This window comes from Citrus sinensis, chromosome 5 (genome assembly GCF_022201045.2).
Source record: "Citrus sinensis cultivar Valencia sweet orange chromosome 5, DVS_A1.0, whole genome shotgun sequence".
In the NCBI taxonomy this organism is placed as follows: Eukaryota; Viridiplantae; Streptophyta; class Magnoliopsida; order Sapindales; family Rutaceae; genus Citrus; species Citrus sinensis.
Window position 1 is genome coordinate 24,718,705 of NC_068560.1, and position 10,248 is coordinate 24,728,952.

The 10,248-nt window shown below is 35.8% G+C and overlaps 4 protein-coding genes across 5 annotated transcripts in view; 2 read left to right on the top strand and 2 right to left on the bottom strand.

Annotated features, from left to right (window-relative positions):
* The window catches only part of LOC102619574 (probable RNA helicase SDE3), a 90,884-nt gene that overhangs the window by 42,082 nt on the left and 38,554 nt on the right, over nt 1-10,248 (bottom strand). The gene's annotated exons all lie outside the window — the stretch shown is intronic.
* On the bottom strand, nt 278-3,381 carry LOC102618025 (late embryogenesis abundant protein D-34). The gene is made up of 3 exons (XM_006471789.4): nt 2,744-3,381; nt 920-1,219; nt 278-628 (listed from the first exon to the last, which is right to left on the bottom strand). Exons 1-3 carry the CDS (start codon nt 3,047-3,049, stop codon nt 464-466), a joined length of 771 nt encoding a protein of 256 aa, XP_006471852.2. The 5' UTR covers nt 3,050-3,381; the 3' UTR covers nt 278-463.
* On the top strand, nt 4,375-6,341 carry LOC102617835 (pre-rRNA-processing protein TSR2). Of its 2 annotated transcripts, none has more exons than XM_006471707.4 (4): nt 4,375-4,692; nt 5,085-5,131; nt 5,571-5,684; nt 5,865-6,341. In XM_006471707.4, exons 1-4 carry the CDS (start codon nt 4,479-4,481, stop codon nt 6,063-6,065), a joined length of 576 nt encoding a protein of 191 aa, XP_006471770.2. In that variant the 5' UTR covers nt 4,375-4,478; the 3' UTR covers nt 6,066-6,341. The 2 variants fall into 2 exon arrangements, with proteins under 2 accessions (XP_006471770.2, XP_006471769.2); XM_006471706.4 differs by having other exon boundaries at nt 4,380-4,692; nt 5,043-5,131.
* LOC102618310 (aldehyde oxidase GLOX) lies at nt 6,796-8,763 on the top strand. The gene has a single exon (XM_006471790.4). It carries the CDS (start codon nt 7,090-7,092, stop codon nt 8,761-8,763), a length of 1,674 nt encoding a protein of 557 aa, XP_006471853.2. The 5' UTR covers nt 6,796-7,089.

The following is a 10,248-nucleotide window of genomic DNA, read 5'->3' on the forward strand; positions in this document are numbered from 1 at the left end:
GTTAGGTTTTAATTCCATTGGTTGCAAACAGACAGCTTTTGGACGTTAAAAAGAAATTTTGTTAAAAGAGCTAAATTTTTAACACTATACTAGATTTACATCTCCTCATTCTTTTCCCTGTAGCCGGAGCCTTACAAAATTATTATAAATTGCATGCTAAAATTCGTGTTACTTGTAAGTTGCGGTTCATTTCTCTCTTCTACTATTCCTCAAAGAAACTAAATACCCATGCGTAATGTTGAAAGAAGCCAACGAAAATTTTAACTCCAAATTGCGAAACGATGTGAAAGAAGAGGCACTCTAAATAAACTGCCAACTTATTCATTACATACAAAAGGTGATCACAAGCTGGGAAAAATAGTGTGTTACGTAGCAATATTGCAAAACCCCAAGGAAAAGGCCAAAAAAAAAAAAAAAAAGGAACGTGGCCAACTTCCAAAAACTGGTAGCCAAAGGTGGCTACTTAGTTTTTATTACTCTGGTTGAGCCTAGCTGCCGCAGCCACGGACGCTGCCACACCGGCAGGGTGTGTAGTCAGCATCGGATCATTCCTCATCTCGGCGGCCGCCACCCCTTCTGCATCCTTCCGTGTCACTTGCTTGTCCGCCGGTAACTTCGCCGTGGCATCCTGGATCAAAACTCATGTTAAATAATGAACCTCAGCTCTCTTTTCTTTCATACCCCCAACAATGTTTTTGTAACAAAAGAAGTGAAAAATCAACTTTAAAAGCGCTTCTCACCAGTCATTTATCAAACAAAAATATCGCCCTAAATGTGCTTCTACACAAAAGAACTTCTTTCAAGTTACGTAAGAGTATTTTTCTTTTTAAATGATAGATAATATATGGAATACAAACAATAGTGAATTTTTCATCTATATGCATCGCTTTGCTTCTATTCATAGATGAAATGTGATTACTGTTAAAATGTCAGCAAGCTTTGTCTTGTCCTCATCTCGAGTCGTTCTTGCATTGATGGTTGCAGCTGACTGGGCCGCAGCGGCGACGCCACCGGGGGTTATGTTGATCCGGCCCGTGGCTCTCACTTCGGCTGCTTGAATGGCGGCGGCGTCGCTCCACTCAACCGGCTTCTTTCCGGCTGTAAGGGCCGTCGCTTCAAGAGCCTCACCAATTGTGATTCCACCACCTTTAACTTCTCCGTGCGAAGATGGCGGTGCCAAGGACTGCAGCGACGACGGTTGGCTATACTGCCCAACAACCTGTTAATTTTCGACAATAACGAACGGAAATCAAGTGGAAACCCTTTTCAGAAATTAAAAAAAAATGATTCTTCGGTTCTGTTTTGGGAAACAGTGTTAGAGGAACCAAAAATGGTAATAAAGAACACCGCATAAATTCGAGCGCCTGCTCTCGTCATCTATTTCTATTCTTTAACTCTTCACAACAGGAAGAACCAAAAAAAAAAAAAAACGTATTTAATTGGCCAATATCCAAAAAAAAATAATAATGTTTCTAAAAGTTCTAATTTTATCTATTTTAGAAAACAATACCAAACAATTGAGTAACGGTTTTCAGTTCAAGAGGTAGCCACATTAGACCAAAATGTCCCATTTGAGACATCTAAAGAACCAAATGTCATTCGCTGCTGATTTTATTTTATTTTATTTTTCTTTTTTGATAATATTTATAGGTAATTAGATTTTAATTATAGAGGATTATGAACAAGCATAAATAAAATCAGAACTCAGTCCAACTTCAAATGCATGTATTTGATTTCTTAATTTTTTAAATCAGATATTATTTTTAAATTTTTTAAGTACTCTCGATAAACTTATGATTTATTAAAATTTTGAGGTTATCTGCCTCCTAAACTAAATTCCTAACTAGGTGTCGACTCGTGCACTATTAAAAAATAATAGCAAATGAGATACATATTCTGTTTCAAAAGCTAGATTCTTCATCTCCAAAAACACTATTTTAAAAATAAAACAATTATCAGATACTAGCTAAGAAACACTATATGTGTGTGTTATATATGTGTATAAAAGCATCCTCAGGTATGGATGCACTCAAAATTTTCTAATGTGGACACACTAATAAGATGGATCACTAATAAGATGGATGGCTTAATTAAGATTGGCAAAAAAGCTCCAAGATCGCGAGTCTGAAGTCCAGCCTGCATAAATTAGACTTGGATATGGATCGAAAAATGTAAAGTTCACATAAATTGAACTTGGATAAAGACTTAGGAGCCCATATTTTTTTTTAATTTATAAATAAAAAATAAATCAATTTTAAATAAATAAATAAACTTAAAATTTAAAAATAATATGATTTTTTCATACAAATATTTATGATTTATTATATTGTGTTACTAATATTTTATGTATTTGAGTTATTATTTTATTATATATTAGATAATTATCTTTAATTTAAATATTTTTTTTATTAAAAATTATTTCATAATTAATAAAAAACACAAACCGGTCCAGACCGCCTCGGGCCATCCAAATTTGATTTGGATTTTTTAGGAGCCTAGGCTTATTTTCAGTAATGTAGATTTAGGCCTCAGTTTGAAAAAGCCCGTTCTAAACCCACAATTTACCAACCATAGACTTAATAAAATTAATTTTTAATACATTATAAAAATTATACGATTTAATAATACTAAAAAATACTTTATTAAACGACAAAACTATATCGTGCGTATGAATAAAAAATATATATGGGAACACCCACACTCAACAAAAGGGCTATATATATATATATGCGCGCGCGCCTACCTGTCCACCAATTTCCTCAGTAATAATTCTTCTTCCAGGAAGATTAGTCTCGGTGATGCTAACACCTTGACCGGCAGCCACATCAGCCATGTCGTCATGGCCCACAAAGCCTCCCTTCTCATTCCTCTCAGCCGCCGACTGCATCATCGACGCTGCAGTTCCCTTCTGTATCTGCCCTAGCATCGCGTTTTCCGCCGTCTGCATCAATGCCGCGTCTCTCGGCGCCACCGCCATCTCCGCAATCTCACCTTCAACCGAGAACACATCACCGTACTTGATCGGCCTTCGTGGTTGTTCCTGGCTCATTTTTTCCTTTTTTTTCTTTTTGGTATTTAGTTTATATTTAATTAATTAGGACAAAGATTTGGTGTTTTTTAATTTGTTCAATCGTGAAGAAGAAAAGTTTGGGGGTTATTATACGTGCATGGGACATGCAATATTTGGACACGTTAGTTTACAGAGTGAAACGTGGCGCGAACCCAGTGAGCCAGTTATAGCACATTATGACACGTGGCAGATTGCGTTGGGCTCCATAATATGTTGATTTTGTTGTATCCACAAAAGAGCTTCTTGGATGAAGATAAAAGACGGGTCGGTTTTTCCGCATGAAGATCGATTGTGGACTCGGTCTAGTTAAGCTTGTAAATTTGTGGTCATTTTTGTGTAATGTTTCATTAATTGAAAAAATAACATTTTGAAGGACAAAATTTAGTTAGGGGATGACCATTATTATTAAATACAAGTTATTTATGTTTATAAATAAGTAAGCACAAGTCTCAACATATGTAACATTTTGATGTGTGATTGGTTAACTGGTACAATAAAAGTATCACTCGTATAATGTTTAAAAAAAACTACTAAGCATGCGAATGTCATTGTTTGATTGATTGTTATATAATAAATTTGGATATACAACATTTTTATATGTGTGTTTATGGATATAAAAGCTTTTTATACCTCATATTATTTGCAATTATTATTTTATGTAAATATGTATAATTTCTCTAAAGGCAAATTAAAGGATAAGCATAATGATTTGTTTAAAAAAAAAATGAGGTGAGTAAAACCTAAATCAATTATTTCAAAAACCAATCCATCAAAACTATGGGATAAAGCAAAAAAAAAAAAGTCAATAAATCTAAATCTAAAAATCTCATTACAGTAAAATACGGATTTTAAAACTAGGGATCTCATTTCTCAAATGACGAATGTTAAAAAAAAATAGAGCTTAAATTTTTGGTATATTGTCAAAAAAATTTCCAACACATGATAAAATAGATAAATAAGATAATGAAGTCACCCAAATTATTGACAAAATAGTGAAACACTAGTCACTACCTCTATTTTGAAAGCTACAAATTCTAATTTTTTTTTATCTATTAATCCCTCTCTGATAAATATTTATAAAGGTAGGATAGATCTCGCTTATAATGGGAGTATAATTTACCAACCCATGCCTGTCCATGCTCCCCCACACGAATAATTGTATAATAAAAACCAATGGGACTGAAGTGCATAATATGTAAATATTTGTTATTTAAAACAATTTTATCAAATATAGGGTACTTTTCACAAATTTAGTCGCATAGAATCTTTTTCCCCATACTCTCGAATACACTAATCCACGAAGCCAAACACGTCCCTTCTCTTATATCACCAAACGCACTCACTAGGGTTTTACAGACAACTGATGATTGAGACCAGCACTCAAAGAGCTTGAATAAAGACAACAATAATGGCCAACGCAAACACAAGTGCTGGAGCACAGGGGCCCCCGCCGCAGTTATCTCCAGAATCGGCGCCCCTGTTCAGTGAAGGCATATCTTTAGTTCTCTCCCGGTGGTCGGCTCTTCAGATGGCCATCAAGAACGAGTGGGGCGGTCGCGGCTCTCGCGCCTTAGCCGAACAGCTCGGCTCCGATATTTTCGCCTGGTTCACTCAGTCTAAAGGTAAATTGAAAATTGTTTGATTTCTGGCGCTAAGAGAATTTGTGATTGAAATTTGATAATTTGGTTGATTAGCTGACTTGGTTTTTGATATAAATTGCAAATTTGAGTTAAAGTTTCGATTTTTATAGTTTATATGACGCTATTAGAAAGGGATTTTTATTTTTCCCCCCTTTTGTGATTGTTATGATGAAATTAAGTTTTTTTACATTGGTTTTGAGATTTCACATGTTTAGTATTGATATTCATTGAATAATATCTTAGATAGGGTTACTGTTGATTTTCTGTTTATTTATTTATTTATTTATTATTATTATTATTATTATTATTTTGGTCTCTTTTTCTTCCTTCAGAGACTCTTTATATTGATGATCTAGAGAACATTCTCGATGAAGGTATGCTTTCTCTCAACGCAATGATTGAGGATGGAAGTATTGAGGAGGTATGCCGACCTGCTCTTGTCATTTATTCCCAATTAGCTAATCCCATTTGTTGGATGTGTAGTATGTCAAATTCAGTAGTAATTATTTTGGGCTGCATCTATGCCTCTATGTGAATGTATTTGAAATTTTTCAATGAATCTTCATTCAAGTCCTTGTAGCTCCTCCATGAATTATGTAGGGGTAGTTGGGTCAAAATTGTTACTTTCTGAGTGTGAATAATGCTAGTGATATCCAGTCACATTTATGCTGGGACAAGCTGATTACTCAATTGCTCTGTTGTTTTAGCACTATATTGATCTTGTACCTCTTAAGTATCTATTCTGCAATGACCATGTTCGTGCAGATGTTATTCCCCTAATCATTTGTAGTGTGTTTGTTTTTCTAGGCAGGCTTTGCCATTGATTTTTTTGATGTTGCGTTTTCTCTGGATCTCTGCAGGTGGCTGAAAGATTAATGGTCATGCATGAAGAATTTTTGGAAGGTAATTATGAGTCTATTATAAAACTGAGGGAAACTCGTCCGCAGGCAGTTGCTGGTTCACATATCAGACAGGTAAGCTTTGTCATGTCCCTTTTATGAAAGCCTTTTTTCTGCTTAGTAAATTTCATTTTGTTATGTATTTTTGCTCTTCCAAGTGAAAGCAGTCTCTGTATCGACTTTAACATGAATCAAACAGGATTTTCAGAAGAATTTCTTACTCCTTTCTTGTTTCGGATCTTTTCTACATGCCAGAGTGTGAACGGTGACAATGATGATGATGATAGCACAGATGACGATGATGAATCATCCAACATGATGGTGGATACACCAGAATCGAATTCGCAGTCAAATTCAGTTAATGTTCAAGCCAGTGAGGTGAGGCCGAGTGTGGCGGCGGAAGCAGAAGATGGGTGGACGGTAGTTTCATCTAAAAGAAAGGGTAAAAGGAATTAGATTGAACCTCTCTTTCCAGTCTCTACCGTGGGATTTTTTTACTTAATTCTTTTAACTTGCTCTTTTCATCTGTTGTATATTTCTTAGGCCATTTTTGTTCTGCTCCTAATTTATGTCTTCCTTACCTTTCTATTAAAAATTTTTGTTAAAAAATTTTGGTGAGTGTACTATGATGTTCGAGTTGATTCCATGATTGTAAGTTTGTTCCATATTGTTGGACCAGGGATTAAATATATTCTCATTGTAAGAAATGGCCATTCGAGCCTATTATGTTTACATGGGCCTCTTACATCATTACATTTCATTTAGGATTAGGGGCAGGTCTAGTTGGACCTAATTAAATCATCGCTATTGAATGCAGCTATCTCAGAACCATAATGATATTTAGACTTCTTGCTAGTGAGCAAATGGTGAATTCATAAAATCGTTAGTTGGTGCTGGTATCAAGTTTACAGGGAAATCATGCTGTCTTGTGGAAGTTCTGAGCAAAATATTCAAACATTACTATTGCAATAAATTTTGCCCATAAAACGACCTTGTCAATGAGAATTTTTTACATACGTTGGCTGTTTCCAACAATGGAGTCTAATTTGCAGGCCAAAAATTCGGGGAAAATGAAAAAGGAAAACCAAACTTAAAGGGCATGTACTACTTCTTAGCTCTTATGTAAGATAACTCTTTTTTCTTGCCCCTACTTTCCCTTTCGTTAAAGCTTCCTAATTGCGGAGAAGCCATAAACCTTGCTATGTATGTGTCAGCTTGAAAAGGGGCATGCATCTCTATCATAATCTTGAGCTTCTGATGCACTCAAGAATTGCTGCAGCCTTCTATTTTGGCTACATTTCCAAGATTAACACCAGCTGTTTCCTCCAAGCTTTCCTAATTATAATATTATCATTATTAGCTAATATATAGTTCATGTTAATTATCAACTCTCACTTTCCACCAACCCCATCTCTTACAACCAGCGCAACCTAGTAATTCAACTACAGCCCTCCAAAATCTCTATTTTCCTCTACCCACCATGCTCATCAATTTCCTCTGCATCAAATGTCTCTTCCTTCAACTCTCATTCCACTTCATTTTCGTTCCTTTAATTCCATCCCAAGTCCTTCCTCCATACGCTGGCAGCCAAGGTGAATGGAACCTTTTACACGAAAGCATTGGCATTTCAGCCATGCACATGCAACTCCTACATGACAACAGAGTCATCATGTTTGACCGTACCGACTTCGGCCAGTCTAATCTCTCCCTCTCCGGTGGCCGTTGCCGTTTCGACCCTTACGACACCGTCCTCCACACTGATTGCACCGCCCACTCCATCCTCTATGACGTTGCGACCAACGCATATCGGCCTCTTATGGTTCAAACTGACACTTGGTGCTCTTCTGGCTCGGTTCTTCCCAATGGAACCCTAGTCCAATCCGGCGGGTACAATGACGGAGACCATGTTGTTCGTACATTCACCCCATGTGATGATGATCAATGCGACTGGATCGAATTACCACAGCATTTATCAGAACGTAGATGGTATGCTACTAACCAAATCTTACCCGATGGTCGCATAATTATTATTGGGGGAAGAAGACAGTTCAATTATGAATTTTACCCAAAAAGTGATGAAGATTTATCTTTTCCTCAAACTTTCATGCTACATTTCTTATTGGAGACTAGAGATTATGCAGAAAATAATTTGTACCCATTTGTACACCTTTTACCGGACGGGAACTTGTTCATTTTTGCTAATACAAGATCAATATTGTTTGATTACAAGCAAAACAAAGTGTTGAAAGAGTATCCTGAAATCCCCGGGGCTGATCCACGTAACTACCCAAGCACAGGCTCATCAGTTCTGCTTCCATTAGATGAAAGAAACGGCAGCACCAGCGTTCAAGCTGAGATCATGATCTGTGGGGGTGCGCAAAACGCCTCATTTGCACTAGCCACACAAGGAGTCTTTATACGTGCAATTTCTACATGCGGAAGGCTCGTAGTTTCCCATGCAAACCCTAGCTGGGTCATGGAAGAAATGCCACTACCTAGAGTAATGGGTGACATGATTCTTCTCCCCAACGGGGACGTGATCATCATCAACGGGGCACAATTGGGCACTGCTGGATGGGAGCTAGCTCGGGGCCCAATGACCCGGCCGATCATCTACCGTCCATCGGAACAAACTAGCCGCAGATTCTCGGTAATGGAACCATCAACAAGGCCAAGAATGTATCATTCATCTGCTATTTTGTTAACTGATGGCCGTGTACTAATAGGTGGCAGCAATCCTCACATATATTACAACTTTACAAACGTTGTGTACCCAACAGACTTAAGCCTGGAGGCCTACTCGCCGCCATATTTATCAGCCGAGTATGCAACAGTACGGCCAAAAATCCTGTCTTTGAATGAAACAATCGGATACAAGGCAACGTTTCAGGTGCGATTCTCGGTAGAGGAGTATCTTTCAGCGGGCGTTGTGTCAGTGAGACTCATTGCACCATCATTTACGACTCATTCTTTTGGAATGAATCAGAAAATGGTGGTGCTGAAGATCCTTGAGGTTTCACATGTAACTTCTTATGTGTATCATCTGGCCGCTGTTGCGCCGTCAACAGCTGAGATTGCTCCTCCAGGGTACTATTTGCTGTTTGTTGTGCATGCTGAGATACCAAGTTCTGGAATGTGGGTGAAGATGGAGTGAGATTTCAAGTTTCTGGTACGTGAGTAAAGATTGGGTGATATTTGTTGTGGGTTATAGTATCGTTTTAGTTCCATTGACTTATTTTATGTAGTACGGTAGGTACTATTATACTCACAAATTTGGGATGATTATCCAATAGAACGAAAGATTTTAAGAAAATAAATAAATAAGGACTGGGATATTACGGTAACGTTTGAGCAACACTAAAGTATTTAATAAACATTAATTGTTGTAATTTAAAAACTAAGTTAATTTAATTCTACACTTCTATGACAAAAACATTTGTTATATCTTTACTAATTTGGTTAAAGTTATTATTTAAAAATTATATTTATTATATATTATTTATAATTTTTTTCACAACAGATATAATTTAAAAAGTTATAGCACCTCAATACTAAATAAGACCTAAAAGGATAAAATTGGAAATGTTTCTGTCCTAAGAGTGCGTTGAGTAACGATTTTGAATTAAATCATATAGAAGAGACGAAACCCTCATTTCAACATTTTTCACTCATCTTTTACAGTGTTCATCCGCAGGATATTGCTTTGAAAATTAGTTTGGATAATTTCATCAGGTTGAATGATTGGTTGATTTTGAACTAGATAGCAAACTTATGATCCTGTTACTTTGCCTCCTTCTCCATCTCTCTCTCTCTACCTTCATTTTTAATCTCAATGTAGTTCAAGAAGTTTGAACTTACAATTTGTGTCACTTATTCTCTCCGTCACTTGATGAAAATTTTCTTGAACAAAAACTATTTTCATTGGATAACTTTTTGCACTTCCCATGAGATCAGATGATGATTCACTGTACATTTCAGCAGTCGACGTCAAACTATAATTAGAAATGAAAATTTGCAATTTTTTCACCGACTGTTATCAGTAATCAAAACTTCCTTCAGGTGGTGATGAATTGGAAAGAGATGAAGGGGAAAGGAAAATATTTTAAATTCATTTCTTATTTCCTTTGTTTAATTGATCATAATTTATAAAAATTTAATTTTCATTAAAATTTAATATACATCATAATGTAAAATTTATATTTCACACCAAAAAATGATGAATTTAAATTTCTCTTCTATTGGAAGTTAAAATATCCAAAATTGCCCCTTCAATCTTTTATTAACTTGTTTAATGTTATCAAATAATTATTATTTATAATTTTATTTTATCAATTTAATATTGTAGATAATTAATTTTACATTAGTAAAAGTTAAAGCAATGATTTAAATAATTTAATAAAATCACTTTATTTATTTAATTAAATTTAAAAAAAAATAAAAATACAAACTAAGCAGTCGTTGTCGAACCACTGCCTCCACTGTCGCCTCTGATACCGTTGGAGTCGCCAGCCAATGAGCAACATCATTATACTATCATACAAGTGAAAAAATAAATTTATTTTCCTCAAATCCGATTAAAAGAAATTTGAAAACTTTCTGACTTTCCCAGATCCGGACAAACATCAAGAATTTCAACCAA

Coding starts and splice junctions, on each gene's coding strand:
- LOC102618025 (XM_006471789.4), bottom strand. CDS start 3,049: ATGAGCCAGGAACAACCACGAAGGCCGATCAAGTACGGTGATGTGTTC. Junction 1,220..2,743: donor CTGAGGAAATTGGTGGACAG/GTAGGCGCGCGC, acceptor GAAAATTAACAG/GTTGTTGGGCAGTATAGCCA. Junction 629..919: donor AGCTTGCTGACATTTTAACA/GTAATCACATTT, acceptor GTTTTGATCCAG/GATGCCACGGCGAAGTTACC.
- LOC102617835 (XM_006471706.4), top strand. CDS start 4,479: ATGGCCAACGCAAACACAAGTGCTGGAGCACAGGGGCCCCCGCCGCAG. Junction 4,693..5,042: donor CTGGTTCACTCAGTCTAAAG/GTAAATTGAAAA, acceptor TTCTTCCTTCAG/AGACTCTTTATATTGATGAT. Junction 5,132..5,570: donor AGGATGGAAGTATTGAGGAG/GTATGCCGACCT, acceptor GGATCTCTGCAG/GTGGCTGAAAGATTAATGGT.
- LOC102618310 (XM_006471790.4), top strand. CDS start 7,090: ATGCTCATCAATTTCCTCTGCATCAAATGTCTCTTCCTTCAACTCTCA.